General features: G+C 43.1%; 1 protein-coding gene across 1 annotated transcript in view; it reads left to right on the forward strand.

The window, feature by feature from the left end:
* Nucleotides 1-22,875, forward strand: part of hnrnpll (heterogeneous nuclear ribonucleoprotein L like) — a 79,797-nt gene that overhangs the window by 55,542 nt on the left and 1,380 nt on the right. Inside the window, exons 8-11 of the mRNA XM_086044429.1 lie at nt 4,028-4,099; nt 4,523-4,734; nt 7,161-7,282; nt 10,971-11,172. Coding sequence (XP_085900555.1) covers nt 4,028-4,099; nt 4,523-4,734; nt 7,161-7,282; nt 10,971-11,172 — 608 coding nt within the window. The remainder of the gene's footprint in view (nt 1-4,027; nt 4,100-4,522; nt 4,735-7,160; nt 7,283-10,970; nt 11,173-22,875) is intronic.

Genomic DNA, 22,875 nt, shown 5'->3' on the forward strand with positions numbered 1-22,875 from the left:
TCAGCTTGACAGCATCCTTTACCACCTGTGCCCAACAGCGGGTTCGGAGATTACTGCCACGACAGGCACCGACCACCTTACGGCCCATCACCAATTGGCCACCTCAACAATGGAGGAATGAAACATGGTTCACTTCCCCGGGACGTGGGAAAAGTTCTGCCGTAGGTGGGAGTTGAAACTCTTTCTGGCAGGGGATTCTGCCAGACGTTCCCTGCAAACCCTCACAATACGTTTGGATCTGCCAGGTCAGACCGACATCTTCCCCCACCATCAGAGCCAACATACCACCAGGTGGTGATCAATTGAGAGCTCCGCCCCTCTCTTTACCCGAGTGTCCAAAACATGTGGCCACAAATCCTATGATACGGCTACAAAGTTGATCGTCGAACTGCGGCCTAGGGTGTCTTGGTGCCAAGTGCACATATGGACACCCTAATGTTTGAACATGGTGTTCATTATGGACAATCCGTGACAAGCAGAAAAATCCACCAATAGAACACCACTCGGATTCAGATCAGGGGACCGTTGCTCACAATCACACCCTACCAGGTTTCACTGTCATTGCCCACATGACCATTGAAGTCCCCGAGCAGACAATGGAGTCACCTGGGGGAGCGCTCTCCAGCACACCCTCCAAGGACTCCAAAAAGGGTGGGTACTCTGACCTTCTGTTTCATTACATGGACACATATAAGAGTCAGGACCCGTACCCCCCACCTGAAGGCGGAGAGAGACTACCCTCTTGTCCACTGGGGTGAACCCCAACATACAGGCGCCAAGCTGTGGGGGCAATAAGTATTCCCACACCTGCTTGGCGCCTCTCACCTTGGGCAACTCCAGAGTGGAAGAGTGTCCACCCCCTCTCGAGATGACTGAGTACCAGAGCCTAAGCTGTGCATGGATGGAGGCGAGCCCGACTATATCTACTCGGAACTTCTCTGCTTTGTACACCAGCTCGGTCTCCATCGAGCCCCACCCCCAGGCCTGGCTCCAGAGGGCATCTGGGCAAAGGAAAAGGTTGTCCAAGCTTGTCTGGTCCCTTACCTAGGACCTGTTCCCCATGGGTGACCCTGCCAGGGGCGTAAAGCCCAGACTTGGCTCCTAGGATCATTGGGAAACGTAAACCCCTCCACCACCTTACGGTGACGGCTCATGGGGGTCCACCCCTGGTCTATTTTATCACAAATTCCTACCCTCACGATACAATAACTGATGCGATTGTAAACATACTAACATTATTTCAGCTGTCCTTATTGCTTGATGTATTATTTATCACACAGTAAGCTTGAATTGGTAATACACAACCCTATAATGCAACGCATTTTTGTATTAGTATTATACACAAAATAACTTACTTTGCTGAAAAACTTGGTCTGTTCATTCATTTTCATTTTAAAAGTGATGTGTGTGTGTGAAGAACTCATTATGATCAATCTTTGCTTCTGTATGTTATCGTTAAAGTGTTTTGTTTTGTCATACCATGTTGATCTTCTTCAGGTAGCGTAGACCATCACTGAAATTACATTTAAATTAACTTTCTAAGGTTTTTTCCAAGTTTTGTAAATATTGTTATTCCTACAAAGTCTGGCAGGATATCTCACAGTAAAGATCTTGTGCTTTTTTTTTGTTTGGACCAGAAATTGGATGGCTTCAAGTTGTAAATGTGCCTTATATACTTGTTTTTGTGCAAATTGTCTAGAAATACGCTGGTCGACAAAAATGTCGGTACTCTTTCATCCATCCATCCATTATCTGATCCGCTTATCCTCAAAAGGGTTGCGGGCGAGCTGGAGCTTATCCCAGCTGTCTTCAGGCAGCTGGTTAGGTACACCCACAAATGGCTACCAGCCAATCGCAGTTGGTAGTCTTCCATTAATAAAATAGATAAAACCCCAAATGGTCGCTAAAATAACTTTAAACTGGCATAAGTCGTGATTCATAAATATGTAACAAAAATAGCTAATTGAACTTAACTAGACCTTGCTTTTTTTCATCATTTTTTTTTTTGTGATCCAACCAAAGAACAAACAACAAATTTAACTGACTTGGATGAAAATAAATTTCAAAAATAGTTCGTTGCACAACCTTTTGAGCCAATCACTTCAACTGAAGAGTTTCTGTAACTGTTTTCGTCCACTTTTGAACAAACTGCTCCAGTTGTCTCAGCTTTGAAGGATATCTTCTCCATACTGCATGTTTCAGCTACTGCATGTCCACACATGTTCAAAAGGATTTGAATCAGGATTTATAGAGGGCTGCTTCATATTAGCATGATGTTTCGTTCTTAGACATTTTTGGGCTTATCTTTTTGATTTTTATCCTGTTGAAGAACCCTTTCCTGGCAGCTGATACCAAGATTTTTTACTTTGGGAAGCTCCAGAATGCCTTGATAGTCTTGAAATTTCATTGTGTCCTATACACACTCAAGACGCCTTGTGGCAAATGCACCAAAGTAGGCCCAGAACATAACTGAGCCTGTACCACGTTTCACAGTAGGGACAGTGTTCTTTTCTGACAAGAATCTGACAGCAGAGGACCGTACAACACTAGGAAATCTTGATGAGGGGGTCTTGAGTTCTGGGCCCATACTCACAAACAGCTCCATATCTCTGCATGAGAAGATAGCAGTTTCACCTCCTTCATGGCGACACGGAAGAGCGGTGATTAATAACCATATGCATACTCCATCCATCCATCCATCCATCCATTATCTGCCGCTTATCCGAGGTCGGGTCGCAGAGGCAGCTGCTTCAGCAGGGAAGCCCAGACTTCCCTCTCCCCAGCCACGTCTTCCAGCTTTTCTGGAGGGATCCCAAGGCATTCCCAGGCAAACCGGGAGACATAGTCTCTCCAGTGTGTCCCGGGTCGTCCTCAGGGCCTCCTGCCCGTGGGACATGCCATACCAAGGAGACGTCCAGGAGGCATCCTAATCAGATGCCCGAGCTACCTCATGCTCTCAAACATCTCAACGTGGTCGCGGCTTGAAGAAGCCAAGAGCACCACACCATCTGCAAAAAGCAGGGATGCAATACTGAGGCCACCAAACCGGACCCCCTCAACAGCTCGGCTGCACCTAGAAATTCTGTTCATAAAAGTTATGAACAGAATCGTGACAAAAGGCAGCTTTCGCTTCAACCCCAGAGATAGGAGAGCACACCTCGGAGTCTCCAGACTCTGCTTCCTCAGTTGAAAGTGTGTCGGTGGAATAGAGTATTCTCCCTACCGACCCACAACATCCCGAGTCGAGGTCAGCAGCACCCTATTCCACTATACACAATGTTAATGGTGCACTGCTTTCCTCTCATGAGATGCCGCATGGTGGACCAGAATTTCCTCAAAGCCGTCCAGAAATAATTTAGGACTCCTTCTTCAGCTAGACAATGGGTTCGGGGATTGCCGACATGACAGGCACCAACCACCTTACGGCCACAGCTCCGATCGGCCGCCTCAACAATGGAGGCACGGAACATGGCTCACTCCGACTCAATGTCCCCTGCCATCATGCATCGATGTGTTTCTGTGTGTTTTCTCCGGATTCTCCGCCTCCAGCCCATGTTAAAAAAACATGCATGATAGGTTAACTGAAGACTCTAAATTGCCCATAGGTGTGAATAAGAGTGTAAATGGTTGTTTGTGTGATTGGCTGGCGACCAGTTCAGAGTGCCTCTCACCCAAAGTCAACTGCGATAGGCTCCAACACATCCGCGACCCACATGACATAAGCGGTATCGTCATAGATACATGGATGCTATTTCAGTGACCATATTGACTTTTTCTTTGATGGAAAGGTATACATTTTTCCATTTGTGAAGGAATGACAATCAATCCTCAAATTCAAAAGATTTTGAATTTGAATGAAAGGTGAATGAACTCTTCAGTTTAGTTTGGGTCCAAACTTGAACTTATTCCAACTGCCTTGGTCAGTTGGTGCTTTGACCTTTTGACTGTCAGTTGTTCATTTTTGTTGTAAAAGTAGTAACTTTGTTCCCAAATTGATTATTAAGAGCTGTGTGAACATGTATTTCAGATCATGGAAAGGGTAGGCAAAGGCAGGCCATTTTAGGTGAGCACCCATCGTCATCCAGTGACAACAATTATGGTAAGACCGTAAACATGCCAACTCATTATTATACGCATTTTAACACAGAAATAACCCAATAATGAATGTTTTGTTTGTGGATTTATTATTGTACTGTTAAGAAAATCAAAATTGCAGAAGCTAATGAGGCCAGTCTCTTAAACATTTTTGTGGATTAAAGAACCACTATATTTTTCATTCTTCATTGAAATGTGATGTAAAAACTCCTGTAATTCCTGTGTAATCTACTGAAATTAAAATGATCAGTATTCATATGTTAGTTCTGCTTTTAATTAAATGGCTGTCTGCCAATAATTTTAATAGCAACAACTCTAATACAGTAATCAATTTTATTATTATTTTTTTTTTAATCCAAATTTTGTCATGAAATTTGCAGAACCGAGATTCATCAATGATATCAGCTCTTGGTTTATCTTTATTCAGGGTCACACTGCTCTCTGTTGCCTATGCCTAGCAGCAGCAGGTACAAATTGACCTCGGTGGATGTTCCAGATATAGTGTCCTACCCTCTCCCCCAGGCATCCTACTCTTCCTACGCCTCCAGCTCTGTTGCCATGGTGAGTGGCCTCCATCCGTCCAAGATGAACTGCACCCGTATCTTCAACCTGTTCTGTTTGTACGGCAACATTGAAAAGGTAAGTTTGGGGGTCTTATTCTTACACTCAATTTATTTTGGGAAAATTAAGACCTTCGTTGTCCTGAAATAGCCTACAAGATGTGACACTAAAGAAACAAGACTGTGGCAGCTACACTCATGGCTACCAGTTGACTAACTGCTTATGTCATTGTGTTGCGCAACAGCTTACCACTAGTGTGCTATCATGTTCACAACTCTCAATACTTTTTGGACTTTTATTGTGCCACGCTGTTGTCACACTTTGTCATGATTCTGATGACACAAATGTTTCTTTATTATCACACCTGTATCAGGGAAACTTAAATACTGGAAAGGGCCACAATTTTTCATTTCCTTTTCCTTCCACTTCCTAACCACCCTGCTGGAAAAAAAAACAGCATAGACCAGCATGGATTTATTGTGTTTTCGTTCTGGTCTTGCATCAGTCAACAGCAAGACCAGCAGCTAAAGCAAAACAAAACAGCCAGTATTCAAACAGCCAAACCTTTGGTCAGTGAGCAACCCGCTCTATGGACTGAGCCACAGCCGCCCAGCCGGGCCAGCCAGTTGCTGGGGCCCTGCCAGGAGCTGGTGATAGCTGGAGGCCAGCTGGAGTCTTGCTGTTATTAACAGCTACCAGCAGGGCAACAACAGCATGTCGGTCTTCCTGGGTTGATTTGTCTCAGTTGATAGAGCGGGTTGCTCAGTGACCGACCGTTTGGCTGTTCGAATCTTGGCTGTTTTGTTTTGCTGCTGGTTATGCTGGTGTCACGAGCAAGACCAGCATGGAAACACAACAAAAAACATGCTGGTCTATGATGTTTATTTAGCAGGGCAGAGGTATGAGATATGGTATTTAAAACAATGGATATGTACGTGCATACACGACATGCAATTCATTGCGTTCATTTTTCACAAAAATCTATTAAAAATGTTAATATTACTGAGGTATCATGTTCTGCAAACAATTATTAGGCCTATTCACATTTTAGTATAGGGAATTACAACACCCAGTTTAAGCCCATGTCTGCTATCTTGTGCCGATTGGTGACATTACAACTTAAAACTATATTCGACCCCCGCATATTCGCAGTTCAGCACGCTCCGATTTGCATTCATTGATTTATTATCATTTTTTCACATATTCATGGATTTTTTTCCTCTGTTTTTTGTTGTTAACTTTTAGATAGTTGATGTTTTTGTGGCATTTCTCCCCCATTTTTTCTGGAATATTTCAATGGGTTGGTGCGTAATTAGTCAAGATACATACTGTATGTGTATATATATATATATATATATATATATATATATATATATATATATATACATATTAGTGCTGTCAAACGATTACAATTTTTGTATAATTGATCGCGATTAATCACATTCTTCAACTACAATTTTTTACCAAGCTTGTAACCAATATTTACTTGAGTAAACTCTTGGAATTAATGTGGAAAAAAAAAAGAAAAGTATAGTTTAATTCAAAGACTGTTCTAATAGCTTTTTTGTTCCTTGAATACGATTCTTTTCCTGTAAAATACAACAGTTGAACGATACACCAAAGACGTACAACTAATATGGTAGTTGAATTCGACTGTGGAAAGTGTGCAAATTATTTGGGATTTCTCCAATGAGCCGTCAAGCAACCTTTTAAATTAAAACTATGTAAAACTCAGTTTTTACGACAGTGACTCTCCTCTAAGTTTGGCTACAGAGTGAGCAGAGGTCAGCTGCTACAGGAAGTAAATAAAACTGAGTTAACTGAGTTTTTTTAGTGCGTTATGAAATTTAAATTAATCTCCAGTTAATGCTTTAATTTTGACAGCCCTAATATATAATTCTAGGAAGGGAGCTATGGTATATTGATTGGAGATTTTGTCTGTTATTTATATATTCGTATTTGTATTATCATTATTTAATGTTTAGTGTGTGTATTATGTTTTATTTTCTTTACTGTTTATTGTATATGTATTCAGCTGTATTTGCTTTTACTTTACCTTGTTTTACTCTGGCTGTCTGCATCCAGGTAGGTATTGCAAAACAGGATCTGTTCTTAATTGGCTTATATGGATAGATAATAGTTAAACAACAATACATGTAAAAACTCTATGGATGCAGGTGACAAGTCTGCTTAATAATTGAGAGACTAAAATTAGTTTGTCACCCATGCTGTGTTTGTTGGATATTTTTACAACCCCAACAAATCCTACATCGTAATATTTCTGAATACATGATTTGGATTATTAAAAACGAATCAATCAACATGCAGTAGAAAAGCGGCTTAACCATATACTGTGCTCCTCTGATGGTAATAAACAAATGAAAATGAAAATTAATTCAAATATTCAGAATCAATTGCTTTAATATGTCAGTGATATCAGAAAAGCACTAATCATTGCAAAATGCAATTATTATAATGCAGTTGTTAACTGTGAGTGATTTTAGGTGAAGTTTATGAAGAGTGTTCCTGGCACAGCATTGGTTGAGATGGGGGATGATTATGCTGTGGATCGAGCAATCACACACCTCAACAGCATCAAGGTTTTTGGCAAGAGACTCAACGTCTGGTGAGAATATAAGAAAACACTAGACATGAAATAATTACAGCACGAGTAATACAGTATTTTATAAGTGAGATTTCCTAGATTTGTCATTCTTTATTTGAGTGGTCAGTCACATACTATTATATGTAATCTTTTTCCTTATAAAAAGTGAGTGACCAGCAGAGGGATTGCATTACTCAAATTCTCAATACAAATACAGTACACACTGATTTAAAAAAATTGCCCTTTGGGACCCTTTTGCATTTGCAGTTGTCATATAAATGAGCAGCCAAAACTACTGTTTTTATTGTATTATTTGTATCAGAACGTGGCTAATGGGCGGGCCTGGAAAAATCAGGGTGGGCCTGAATATTTCTCTTACTGAGCACAATCCTCCTATCCTGGCACATTGTATATTCAAATAAAATGACAAACTGAATAATGTGAAGTTCAGATCTTCTTTAGACAACCACGATGATGGCATGCTTAATATTCGATAAATAAAAAAACACATAAAAAAATACAAATTTTAAGATATTTTAATAATTTACAAAAATGTTTAAACTATATATTTTTTTCATGTATCTCACTGGGTGGGCAATCTGTCAATCTGGGTGGGCCTGGGTGTGCACAGGCTCACCCCCACCCATGGCTCCGCCCATGGTTTGTATGTTTTTTTTTCAACGTGACCCTTTTGACTGAGGTTAAATTAACCTAGCACATAACATATTAAATATACTGTAACATACAAGTCTTTAAGTAGGGCTGTAACAATGCACCAATGTTAGGATTATATCATGTTCAAGGACATTTTGACATGGTCACAAGCATCGGGGATCGAACCCACAACCTCTGGGTTTGGACACAACCAGAGTCATGCTGTGGTAGGATCTTCAAAAAACAGTATGTATGGGTAATGAAAATAGACCCTATGAGGTTAAGATGAATGCAAATAATGACCATTACTAATTGAAGTGAAGTGAAGTGAATTTCAGTTTTGCACAAAAAAATTCTATAATTTACTCTCCTGCAGACCAGCTGCATTATTGGAAACAATGCTTAAAACACCAACATAGTTGTCAAATGCTTAGCTGAAAAGATTCAGGTTAAGTTTGAGGGTTATTAGAAGAGCTGGGCACTTGATCCTTTTTTGCTGGTCCGTGCTCCGTCCTCCGCCCGCCGTCCGCAACCTGGTTACCCTTCCAGCCTAGTCCTTGCATCCTTATTCATAAAAATTCTCGCCCCCCGACCCCGTCCGTCCTTGTCCTTTTAAAGCTCTGTGCACTCATAAACATTATTTAAAGATCATTAGCTGACTAATTTTCTGTGCACATCCACTTACCAACTGAGAGTATCGTGAGTGGATTGAATTGTTTACAATTGTTTAACCAAGATAGTGTTTAGCTGCAACACAACCCCTTCGTGATTTGATGAAGATAATGATGATGCCGACTGGAGCACACCAGGGGACATGACGAGAATATTTCAGATTGAGTAATTTCACAATACTATTGCATTTCATTGCAAAACGTTTGCGTTTTAACTTAAGACGTTTTCATTTTTTATAAAGTAATTATTGCAAAATAACGCAAGGTTATTTTAAGAGGAAACAAAGACTCCCACTTCCGGGTCAGTTAAACGTATATGCTGGTAGAGATTTTTACGGTCTAAAGATGTCCCACACAAGGACATGCTTCACAAGCAAAGGGATAAGGTACTAAATGTGAACAGTTAGTTAACAAAACTATCCCGGATTGCACACACAAGACAGGCTGGTCGTGTTTCTGCCAGTGAGGTGAAATGGCGTCCTGTGGCATTATCCATGGTATTACATGTGTTGAACCACTAGAGGGCAGAATATGCATGTGCAATGTGACTACTGGGAAGCACATGATAGGCGTTGTGCAGGCAATGAATGAAGGCGGCTCTGTAAAAGAGAAAATGCAATGACTGAATATTTATCAGTCAATGCTGGACAACCCGGCCCACCCCCTCCAGGGCACTCTAACAGCACTCCACAGCTCCTTCCGTGACTGTTACACCCACGCTGTGCAAAGGAGAGATTCCGCTGCTCCTTCTTGCCTGCTGCTGTCAGACTGTTTAACAAGAACATTGGCACAATCTCTATAATATGGCGGACATTACTGCAATTGTGCAGTCCTGCACCTGATCTCATATTGTGCAATACTCAACATTCCCCACTACTGTATTTTTATTCTTTTCCAATGCTGTTCCTTACATTTCACTGCAGCACTGTAGCACTGTCACTTAAAGTATTTTTTTTCCTCTGTACTATGTACAGGCTAAAAAGGTGTTTCTGTAGATATATGTTGGTGTGTATATACATGTGTATATACACATGGTTACTGCGTATATTTACATTGGTTTTTGATTCTGAATGTTTACTGTTAATATTATACATTAATGGCTACATTATGCCGCCATCTCTGTGTGACCCATATATTTGCTGCTGTAACGATGAAAATATCCCCACTGTGGGATCAATAAAGGCCTTTTTATTCTTATTCTTATTCTTATTATTTATTTGCTTAGCTTTTGCACAAATTAAGCTACGTACTCCTGCAGCAGCGGACAGTCAAGCGACATGCTGACGTCACTTGCCGGTGTGCTGGCTCTGCCACTGCTCACGCTACTGGGTCTCATCACTTGTCGTACTAGTAGAACTCCCGCTGTATCTCCTGTTGAAAAATCTCCTGTGCAGTTGGGTAACTAGTGGTGCGTTTGAAGTGTTCGGAGTCAATTTTTGTCATTTGCCCATTTCGCCGAGTAGGTCTTTGGCCGCTTCGTGACCACGTCACACGCATGAGGCCCGATTGGTGGGCCGGACTAAAATCCACCTCCGTCCTTGCTTAGTCCGCCCTTTATTAAAACGTGTGACCCCCCCGTCCTCCGCCCCAAAAATGGGCATCCGTCCGGGACGGAGAGACAGACCGTTCCACCCCCGGGACTGACTTCCCAGCTCTGGTTATTAGTGTTCCTTGCCATGTTTCTTCCTCAAATTCGGTCCGCTTTTCACATAGTTGAACGGAACAAAATTTGCTGTAGCTGCTAGATACAATTTTGCTCACTGTGAAAAAGTAGTCCTATGACACGCAGTTGGAGGATGCTTGGTCAAGAAATTTACTTTCAATATCGACTATTGTATTTTTTTTTAATTAACTTGTAGTCATCGTCATCATCATCGTCATCATAATTATATTAAGTTTGCTCGCATTGTGAGCTCATATGGCTATAGCGGGAATGGAGGCACAAACTCTGAGAGTTGGAAAGGGTATGTCACTCTCCTGCCAATTCAAAGACAACACAGCTTTGAGTCTTAGACGCTTTTGGTACAGCCCTATTATTACAGTTGTGTTACAGAGGGGCGATGTCATCCTGAACAGATTACCAGGCAATCAATGAGACTTGAGACACAAAGACACCTCACATTCACACGTAAAATACAGTTTTACATTTACAAGTTGATATAAATGTTTTGGACTATGGGAGGATCCAAACGAGGAAACAATGAACATGTACACAAATATTAATGATTGTGTTTGTTATGTTATTATATGTTATTTCTTTTTCTTGATTGCAACCTGGCTATTTTCTTATAAAACAGCAACGAGGCCAATTTATGATAATGAAATGAAGTACATGTAGGTTTAGATTTGATGGATTTACTCAGTTCGTGTAATTTTCTGTGCAGTGTATCTAAACAGCATGCAGTGATCCCAAGCCAGTTCTTTGAATTAGAGGATGGAAGCAGCAGCTATAAGGATTTTGCCATGACCAGGAACAATCGCTTCAGCAGTGTTGGGCAGGCCTCGAAAAACATCATTCAACCTCCATCTGCTGTGTTGCACTACTACAACGTCCCTTCATGTATATCCCAGGACCACTTGCTCAGGGTATGATTTTTGTAAATGCAGTATGTTTTTGGTGTAGTCCAATGCTAACAGTGGGCCTTAGTCTACATGCAAAGCTGTGAAATGGTTTGATTGTAAACAAATGACTAAATGTGTGTACGTTATGTATATTTATATTTACAGCTGTCAAGATTCTTAAAAGGCTTAAAATATCCCCTTAGCACGGTTTGAGTTTTTAAATCTAAATGCCCTGGGGAAGCACTCTCCAGCACCCCTTCCAATGACTCCAAACTGGGTGGGTACTGTGAACTGTTGTTTAGTGCATACGCATAAAGTGCATATGCACTAAACAACAGTCAGGACACATAGCCCCTTGCTATGGGTGACCCTGCCAGGGGCATAAAACCCCAGAAAACGTAGCGCCTAGGATCATCAAACGTAGTCATTATTATGTTTACATGCAGCCAATAAATATTTTCAAACCTGAATATTGGCAGTATTCAGGTTCTTTTAAATTACGAATACCATGCCTGGGTTACTCCCTTTTATAACCTGAATATACATGCATGTATACAGCGATTGGAATTTCCCAAATGCACGGGACACTCTGCACATGCTCAACTGCAAGGAATCTTGGTCCTTGTAGTACAGGGCGTCCTTGTAAGTGCGACATCCTCGCCGTAACGAGAAGCGCAATTTGGGGCGATCCAAGCTGATGGCCTGAGAAGACGTGATTTAAGACGCTGAACACCAAACTTAAACAAGAGACTTGTGAAAAAGTACACATTACGGATTCCTGTTTTTCCAAATGTTGTAACAGTATAACTTTGGACCAGTGACTTTTTTTTGTAGATCTTTACCTCTTTTCGCTGCAGTAATGGGCAAAAAACACGACCGTGGGTCTCTTGCACGAGGAGAATATGCTAGCTCGGCAAACGCTTTGGCTAGTGGTGGACATGATTATTCTCGAGACCTGAATGACGACTCCTATGTTTTCGGGGATTAATTTCCTTCTTTTCCAGCAATGCCTACCAAATCTCCTGCAGTTAAGAAAAGGGCCTCTGAGGCTTTCAGCTCCACTTTGGTCGGCAATATTCACCCTCAACTCTCTAGCCTGAGGAGCTTGATAAATAAAAGGTTTGACGCCATTGATGGCAACATCTGTGACCTGAATGGCAAAGTTGAGAGGGTGTGCACCGATCTCAAAGAAGTGTCCATGAAGATAATCAATCTGGAAAAGTGAATTGAAACGGTCGGGCATCCAGTAAAGTTGGTGCAGAAATTAATGGATGACTTTGAAGGATACACAAGAAGATGGAACCTAAAGGTGTTGGGGGTGCCTGAATGGAACCAGGAAAATTTTCGAGAGGAAGTTATCAAGATATGTCAAGTTGTCCTGCTAAGTATGAAAGACAAGCTGGCGGACCTCATAGACGTCCATTGCTTGGGGAAGAAGCCTCAGTTTGTGAAGGAGACGAGACCCGGAGGTATCATCTTGCAATTTATTTCATGTGTCTGCAGAGATCAAGTCTGGAGAGCGCTTCCAGAATGATTTCTCCAAAGCGGACTGGGAAAAAAGACAGAAACTGTGGCCTGAAGTTGAGAAGGCGCGTGCTGCAGGGAGGAAAGCTTTGTGGCCCGGGCCAGCGCTTTCATTGAAGGAGAGATCTTACTGCCTGGACAATGACCTGAAATTTTCAAGATGATAAGCAAAACTCATGTTCTTAAGCAAGATATTGCAATTGCTCTTGATTGATTGATTTTTTTCTTTTTCTCCCTTTCTTTGGAGATTGGGTAAGCAAACACTGAATTGTTCCTACTCACATATTGTCGCTGTTGTGTGAAAAACACTTATCTCTATTTTTTTCATTTTCTTATTTTTACATTAATGGTGTTTCTGCGTTACAGACATTGCATTAATGTGAAAATTAAAAAAGTTTCCAAAATTTGAGATACGTGTTTTTCACAGGACAGCGACAATATGGTTTTATCATTAGTTAATAGTTTTGTCGCAAAGTGACTGTGGTTAAATGTCAATTTAGGTTGTACTATTTAAAGTACAGGGGCGGCACGGTAGTCGACTGGTTAGCACGTCCGCCTCACAGTTCAGAGGTCGTGGGTTCGATCCCGGCTCCGGCCTCCCTGTGTGGAGTTTGCATGTTCTCCCAGTGCCTGTGTGGGTTTTCTACGAGTGCTCCTGTTTCCTCCCACATTCTAAAAACATGCATGGTAGGTTAATTGGACACTCTAAATTTCCCCTAGGTGTGATTGTGAGTGTGGATGTTTGTTTGTCTCTGTGTGCCCTGCGATTGGCTGGCAACCAATTCGGGGTGTCGCCTACTGCCCGAAGACTGCTGGGATAGGCTCCAGCACTCCCCGCGACCCTTGTGAGGATAAGCGGTATAGGTAATGGATGGATAATAAGTATGGGTTAAATGCAATGAAATAATAGTCTCATTTGGGTGAGCTTTTAAGAGTGATCAGTCCTTAACAGCCCTAAGACATGATTTCCGATAAGATAAATTTGGACAACTAAGAAATTTAGACACTAGACTGGCCTTTCTCTTTATACGCGTGATAACAGGTTTTTTTGATTACCTTATCGAAGTGACAATTTGGTTATGTCCGAACGGGTGAGGATTAATACATCTCCAAGTTCGAAAAATCCCAAAACAGGAAAAAATGCTAAATTAATCCTTGGTCAAGGTGTCTCCATGAACATCTGCAGGAAAAAGGCTTAGAGCTTCTGTGACCTCTGCCTTATATAGCCTGTGTCTCTCCAGAAATTTCCAAAGCAACTGCATGCCCCAGTAACACCCACTGAGGCAGGCGCCTAGGGCCAGTCCTGTAAAATTCCATTACACCATCTTTACTAGCTAGGGCGTTGGCTGCTCATTTGTGTAAACAAGTCCCTCTTAGCTCACCAAGTCTTAGACTGCACATAATATCTATCCATCCATTATTGATACCGCTTATCCTCACAAGGGGCATGCTGGAGCCTATCCCAGCTGTCTTCGGGCAGTAGGTGGGGGACACCCTGAATTGGTAGCCATCCAATCGCAGGGCACACAGAGACAAACATCCGCACTCACAATCACACCTAGGGGAAATTTAGAGTGTCCAATCAACTTAACATGCATGTTTTTGGAATGTGGGAGGAAACCGGAGTACCCGGAGAAAACCCACGCAGGCACGGGGAGAATATGCAAACTCCACACAGGGAGGCCGGAGCCGGGATCGAACCCACGACCTCTGAACTGTGAGGCGGACGTGCTAACCAGTCGACCACCGTGCCGCCCGCACATAATATTATTCATATATATATTAGTTTGTTTAAAACAAGCATGATATTAAAACAAACACGATATTGGGCTCAAAGCAAACATTACATGTGTCATACAATGATGATAAATTAGTGTTTGCACATTTGCTGGGGATTTACGGTAATTTAGTCTCGCAATTGTCTCGCGCGGCTCTCACTAGGGGAGTTCATGAGGAAGAGCGCGTTCGGCTGATATCGCTATTAAACGACGTGTGAAAATAGAAGAGCCTCCTTTGCCTTCATTTATATGGTGTCAGAAGTGGGATGTTCGCAATGGCGAAGTTTAATCCTCCAACGAGTTTCCCCTTCGATAAGCCAAGTCAGTGGCCAGATTGGAAGCAGCTTTTTGTGAGATTTAGGACTGCTATAAAACTCGACCGAGAAGACGGTGCGCTGCAGGTGAGCAGCCTGATATACGCCATGGGTAACGAGTCAGAGAACATCTACAGATCGTTTACCTTTGCTGAAGATGGACACAGAAATGACTTTGAACGTGTGCTGGGCCAGTTCTATGACTATTTTGTGCCGCGAAGGAATGTGATACATGAGCGCGCATGCTTCCACCAGCGCACACAACGGCCGGGTGAGAAGGCGGAGACTTTCATTAGGGCTTTGTACGAACTGTCGAAACATTGTGACTTCGGCGCGAGAGGGACCCAAAGAAGTTTCACGTAAACTGCAGCTGACGAACGACCTAATGCTGGCGTTGACTATTGAGACAGTCAGGCAGTGTGAAGAGGTGGCAACCCAAGTCAGCATGCAAGGAGAAACAGCCCGGATGGTACGTGAAGTGATAAATAAATTCAATTCAATACAAGTTCAACAGGCGCACCAAGCAACATGGCAAGCAAAGAGAGGGACAATGTGGAAAATGTGGGAAGACAAAGCATAACAAGAATGAAAATTGCTCTGCTAAGAAATCCGCATGTAACTCGTGCAACAAAGTATGACACTGGAGCAGAGTGTGTAGGAATAAGAATGAGTGAGGTCACAGAGCAGGCAGAGCAGCAACAGCAACCTTATTTCCTTGGGGCAGTGACAAAAGCAGATGGGTCTGCAGCGCAATGCCATCAAGTTGTTGCTGTGTTCTACACCAGTAGAATTTAAGATTGACACCGGGGCAGACGTGAACGTCATCCGCGAACAGACCTACCACTCTCTTGTTCCCAAAACACAACTCCAGCCATCTGGCATTCCACTTGATAGCCCAGGAGGTGAATTGCAATGTTTAGGTCGGATTCACAGCACAGTAACCTATAAAGGTAAAGCCTACCCCCTCACAGTTTATGTTATCCGTGGGCGCTCGGTGAATAACCTCATTAGCCGGCCAATGTCTGTGAAAATGAACCTCGTCAGGAGAGTGGACGAGATAATGACCAACAGAGGTCACCTAGGAGCATATGGTGAGCATGGAACCTTAAAGACTGAACCAGTGAGAATACAATTAAAAGGAAATGCTCAGCCATATGCGGCACACACAGCGCGACGCGTTCCTCTCCCCATGCTGCAAAGAGTGAAAGAGGAGTTACAGAGGATGGAGCAAAACGGAATACTCGACAGGGTTACGCAGCCCACTGACTGGTGTGCACCAATGGTGCCAGTCCTGAAGAAGAGCACAGGAAAAGCCCACATTTGTATCGACCTCAAAAGGCTGAATGAGGCTGTTAAAAGAGAACGCTACATTTTGCCTACGGCCGAAGAAATCATAGCAAAACTGAGCTGAACTACAGTCTTTTCTTCCTTGGATGAAGCCAGCGGGTTGTTCCAGATACCCCTTCATCCAGACTGCTGTAAGATCACAACATTTATCACCCCCTTCGGCTGCTTCAACTTCAAACGGCTCCCGTTTGGAATTACAAGCGCACCAGAGATCTTCCAGAGGAAGATGATGGAGACTCTTCGGGGCCTTGAAGGGGTCGAGGTCTTCATGGACGACATCCTGGTGTACGGGGCCACAGAGGAGGAGCATGACTACCACTTGGAGAAGGTAATGCAACGCATACAGACTGCTGGCTTGAAGCTCAACAAGAAGAAGTGTTCAATTAAACAGGGTCAGCTGGGCTTCCTTGGCCACCTCATCGACAAATCTGGCATCGGGCCAGATTCTGAGAAGGTGGAGGCTATGCCGCAGCTGTCGCCACCAGCTGATGTGAAAGAGCTGAAAAGGATACTCGGAATGGTGAATTACCTGGGAAGGTATATTCCGAACCTTTCAACAGTGAGCCAGCCAATGCACGAGCTCTTAAGGAATGATGCTGTATGGACATGGAGTCAAGCTCAACAACAAGCTTTTGAGAACATTAAGGACTTGCTAACAACTGCACCGGTACTTACCTACTACGATGTGAGCAAACCAACTGCTGTGTCGGCTGACGCAAGTAGTTATGGACTGGGTGGTGTGCTACTCCAACTCCATGGGGATCACTGGAAACCTCTAGCATATTGCTCCCAAAGGCTTAGTGACGCATAATCTCGCTACGCACAGATGGAGAAGGAAGCTTTGGCTGGTGTCTGGGCATGCGAGAAGTTCGATAGATACCTTAATGGACTGGAACAATTTAAGATGGTAACTGATCACAAGCCGCTTGTGCCTCTTATCAATAATCGTACCACTGACAATGTGCCCTTACGTTGCCAGCGTCTTCTCATGAGATTTATGAGATTCAATCCCGTAGCCGAATATGCCCCTGGGAAAATCCTGATTGTTGCGGGCATGTTGTCGCACAGCCCACTACCTAACATAAACACTGTAAATGAAACACACAGTGACGTGGCCTGCTACGTGGCTAGTGTGGTGGAAGGGATCCCGGCATCGAAGAGTAAGATGGATGAAATAAGGGTAGCAACAGTTGCTGATCCCGAACTTGTGTGTGTTACAACACTCATAGAGAAAGGATCGCCTGAGCACATCAGTAAAGTGCCAGTAGACGCTAGAGCATATGTTCAAGTCAAGTCAGAGCTGTTAGTGCATAATGGCCTAGTTCTGAGAGGGTGCAGGATTGTTGTGCCAAGATCAATGACAGGTGAAGTACTTCAGAAAATCCATGAGGGACATCAAGGTCTTATCAAATGTAGACAGAGAGCGGGTTCATCTGTGTGGTGGCCCGGACTTTCATCAGAAATAAGCACGCTCATAACATCGTGTCAAGTGTGCTCTGAAATGAAAAGAACTCAACAAAAGGAGACACTCCTATCCACACCGCTTCCGGAGCGACCTTGGAAGAGAGTGGTATGGATCTGTGTGAATTTAAACAACACCACTACCTTGTAATCTCGGATTACTATTCAAGGTTCATCGAAATATTGCACCTGCCATCTACGACGACTACACAATCCAAAACCTGAAAACAGTTCTTGCGAGATTTAGTATTCCAAATGAGATTGTAAGTGACAATGGTCCCCAGTTTACAAGCACTGAGTTCCAGGGGTTCGCAAGGCAACTCGACTTCCAACACCACACGTCCAGCCCTAACCATCCATTGCAAGGCAATGGACAAGCAGAAAGAGCGGTGCAGACAGCTAAGAAGATCCTAAAGCAGGAGGACCCAATCATGGCGCTCATGTGTTACAAAGCTACTCCCTGTTCCACCACAGGCTACAGCCCAGCTGAGCCGCTGATGGGGAGGAAAATTTGAACTACACTCCCAACTCTGGAGGAGAACCTCAAACCAAAGTGGCCCAGCAGGATGGCTGTGGAGGAAACAGACAGGAAGGAAAAGGCTAAACAAGCTCACTACTTTAATCGTCGCCATGGAGCCAGAACCTTGCCGGCTTTACAACGAGTGCTTTCCAAACTGGATCACGAGAAGTCATGGTGTTTGCCTGCCGTGGTTTCATGCAAGAGTACAACGCCTAGATCCTTCATTATCCGGACGCCGCAAGGAGCACAGCTGAGGCGGAATCGCTGTCATCTCCAGCCAGGGCCAGTTCCCCAGCCAGTTCCAGGAGCGTCCAACGAGTGTAATGTGACGGGCATCCACTCTGTCAACACCGACATGGAAGACACTGTTTCTGTATGTCGGGGCGAGTCAGCGTCCTTGAGTTCTCCGCCCATTCAGAAGGTGACCCGTTCTGGACGGGTGTGCAAACCGGTCAACAGGCTTGACCTGTAACGACTGAAAGACACATGGCCTTTGGGGAAAAAATAGGTTTGTTAAAAGAATGTTGAGAATGTTCAAGAAAAGTTAAAGGAATGACAGTAATTGTGCAATTGCTTGATACTGATGCATGCACTGAGGCAATCCACCACCATGCGGGGAAATCCAAAGAAATGGTGGTGGATTTCGGTAGGCGCCAGCACTCTTCACCTGCACCAGTGAACATCCGGGGAACAGATGTTGAGAGAGTCTCAACTTACAAGTACCTGGGTGTTCATCTGAACAATAAACTGGACTGGTGCGACAACACAGACGCCCTCTATAGGAAGAGTCAGAGCAGACTCTTCCTACTCAGGAGACTGAGGTCTTTTGGGGTTCAGGGGACACTCCTCAGGAACTTTTATGACTCGGTGGTTGCATCGGTCATCTTCCAGGGAGTGGTCACCTGGGCAGGCGGCGTCTCGGCCCGGGACAAGAAGCGGCTGGACAAACTGGTCAAGAGGGCCGGCTCTGTCCTGGGCTGCTCCCTGGACTCTGTGGACTCGGTGGGGGACAGGAGGATGTTGGCCAAGCTGTCATCAATGCTGGGCAACCCGGACCACCCCCTCCAGGGCACCCTAACAGCACTCCACAGCACCTTCAGTGACAGACTGTTACACCCTCGCTGTGCAAAGGAGAGATTCCGCCGTTCCTTCTTGCCTGCTGCTGTCAGACTCTTTAACAAGAACATTGTGTAGTCTCTACAAACTGGCGGTCATTAGTGCAATTGTGCAGTCCTGCACCTGAGCTCGTATCGTGCAATACCCAATATTCCCCACTACTGTAATACCGTGCAATACTCAACATTCCCCACTACTGTTAGTCTAATTTTATTTTTATCCAATGCTGTTCCTTACATTTCACTACAGCACTGCAGCACTGTCACTTAGAGTATTTTTTCCTCTGTACTATGTACAGGCCGAAATGAGTGTTCCTCATATTTTTTATGTAGATGTAGGTTGGTGTGTATACACATGTGTATATACACATGTTACTGCGTATATCTACATAGGTTTGATTCTAAATGTTTGCCGTCAATGTTATACATTAATGGCCACATTATGCCGCCGCCCCTGTGTGACCTATATCTTTGCTACTGTAACAATGAAAATTTCCCCACTGTGGGATCAATAAAGGCATTCTTATTCTTATTCATATCTTATTCATACGCAGTTGAAATTTATGTTATGTTGAAGGTTAATTTAATTTTTGAGAAGCAACTTTGATTATTACGGTTTTGTAAAGATGGACCAGGATTTACGGTCCAGTTCGAATTTATTTTGATGTAATTGAAATAACACAAAAGAGGGGGAGATGTCATATACTAATGCTAAATTTGTTTTTGCACATTTGTTGCGGATTTACGGTAATTCAGTCTCGCAATTGTCTTGCGCGGCTCTCGCGAGGGGAGCTCATGAGGAAGAGCGTGTTCGGCTGATATTGCTATTAAACGACGTGTGAAAATAGAAGAGCGTCCTTTGCCTTCATTTACAACATGCTTGTCTAAAATGAACACAATATCAAGTAAAAATGATCATATCATTAAAACATTGTAATGCTTAATATTGTATATCTAAACAGCGTAATATAATGAATATAATGAAATATAATGAATACCATGTATTTAATTCACATTGCTACATTCTCTCTCATGTAAGCAATAGGTTTCAAACTTGTTTACATCGCATGTGTGTTCTTTGAGAGTAAATATACACGGGCATCTTCATACACAAAGCAGTTTCAAAGCATTCTACTGTAGCATAAAAGCTAAGCTTATTCTTTCATTTACTCCTCATTATTATCACGTTACAACATTCAAGAGAAAATAAAAGAAATTATCATATTGAAATGAAAAGTAACAGTTACACTACTATTAACAGTAATCAACGCATATTACTCTATGATCAAATTCCAATTATGGGATTACATCCCAAGCATAATATGCTTTATTATCATAATTGTAATCTTTGTAAGACACTTGCAAAGATACTGTAAAGGCATTGACTTTGTTATGTGTATGTTAAACTAAGGGATTTACTTGAGCTGGAGTGTTCTAAGTGTTCCAATTAGTTATGTCTACATCTAGTGTCCAATTTTGGAAGTGCACTTTAAGGCTTTTTACTTCTGAGGCTTAGATCATCAAATTAACCGTACCTTCATGGCGCTCCATCCGACACCTTAAAAAACTGTGACATAACTTCCATTGATAACATACCTGTTAAGACAAAAGTGAGCTACTTGACCTCCACAAAATCCAAAAAGCGGACAAGAGCATGAATGCGCACACGAACCCCGACTGATTATATTTCGGACATTTATAGACGCTAAACTCGTATCAACTCTCAGGAGGCAGACGGCGACTGGCAGCTAGCAACAGGACAGGCATTGCATCTTTATACTATTTATTCTCGTATAAATCAGCCACGGAAAGGGTAAATCCTTTTGAATGTTGAAGTGGTCATTAATAGGGATGTCCACATAGATTTAGGTGCCAATTGATCACCGTTTTTGGACATTATAAGCAATATAAGTACAACGATTTCCAATGGAGAGTTTGTAATCGGCCCCTGCAGTGACTCCGACTGAACAAGGATGGAATGGTAGGGGGCGGGGCCATTTTCCTCATTAAACCGAGGTGTTATTCATGGAGTTACTTATTTACTAATTTCTCCCAAATTTATTGATAAAATAGAAAATGACAACTCTTTTCAGCACGGTGGTCGACTGGCTAGCACGCCCGCCTCAGAGTTCAGAGGTTGTAGGTTCGATCCCGGCTCTGGCCTCCCTGTGTGGAGTTTGCATGTTCTCCCCGTGCCTGCGTGGGTTTTCTCCGGGTACTCCGGTTTCCTCCCACATTCCAAAAACATGCATAGTAAGTTGATTGGACTTTCTAAATTGCCCTTAGGTGTGATTGTGAGTGCGGATGTTTGTCTCTGTGTGCCCTGCAATTGGCTGGCAACCAATTTCGGGTGTCCCCCGCCTACTGCCCGAAGACAGCTTGGATAGGCTCCAGCACGCCCCGCGACCCTTGTGAGGATAAGCGGTATAGATAATGGATGGATGGGCAACTCTTTTCATTTTCCTGATCAAAATATATATAATTTCAACTTGTTAGTGAAAACATGACCAACCTGGCCCAACCATCCCTTTAATCACGATTAATTATGGAAAATTTTGCGATTAATTAGTTTTAAATAAATGTAATCGTTTGACAGCACTAATAGACACACATACATGTGTTTAAGTCCGTATGTCTGGCACGCAACTCGCCGAGAATACATAAGCCGGATGTAAACAATCATGGCGAAACTCAGAGGCGTAACGCAGTGGCACACTTCTGGAACGCGGAGGAAACGACTACTTTATTCCTGTGGTGAGTGACATGAATAAAATAAGTTTTATTGACGATATCAAGTAACAAGCAGAAATGACGTCTATTTGCGTCACGGCGTCCGTGCGTCGCCGTTTCATCCATCCATTATCTGTACCGCTTCTCCTCACAAGGGTCACGGGGCGTGCTGGAGCCTATCCCAGCTGTCTTTGGGCAGTAGGCGGGGGACACCCTGAACTGGTTGCCAGCCAATCGCAGGGCACACAGAGACAAACATCCGCACTCACAATCACACCTAGGGGCAATTTAGAGTGCGTCGCCGTTTCAATAGGTTTACTCATTCTGTTCACTCACGCATGTAAACATGTTTTTATTGTTCCAATGTTTCAGAAATCGGAATTTTGACCTTAACCCGAATATTGGCTGCATGTAAACGTAGTTGGGAGTCGATACACACAAACCCCTCTACCACGATAAGGTGACGGCTCAGGGAGGGCTCGGCATATATTTTTTATGGCATCTAGACTTACTTAAATCAAGCTTAAAGTAGAAGTCAACCCAAACATACTTTTTTCAAGTATATGTTCCCAGCAGGCCCACTAGTTGAAACACGGCATTCTGATTAAGTTTGCGTTCGTGGAATATAAATTAAGCAGGAAAATGCACTCGTTTTTAGCCATCTATGTGGCGGCCATTTTGTCTTCTGTCGACTGAAAATGACATCACAACTGCTCACAACGACCAATCACGGCCGAACTTTTTTTCTGGATCTGAGCCATGATTGGTCATGGTGAACAGTTGTGATGTCATTTTCAGTCGACAGAAGACAAAATGGCCACCCCCAGAGATGGCTAAAAACGAGTGGATTAACAATTATTCCACAAATACAATATTTATCAGAATGCCCTGTTTCAACTAGTGGGCTTGCATAGAACATATTCTGGAAAAAAATATAC

Source organism: Filicampus tigris, chromosome 11, assembly GCF_054856515.1.
Source record: "Filicampus tigris isolate MCC_2025a chromosome 11, RoL_Ftig_1.0, whole genome shotgun sequence".
NCBI lineage: Eukaryota > Metazoa > Chordata > Actinopteri > Syngnathiformes > Syngnathidae > Filicampus > Filicampus tigris.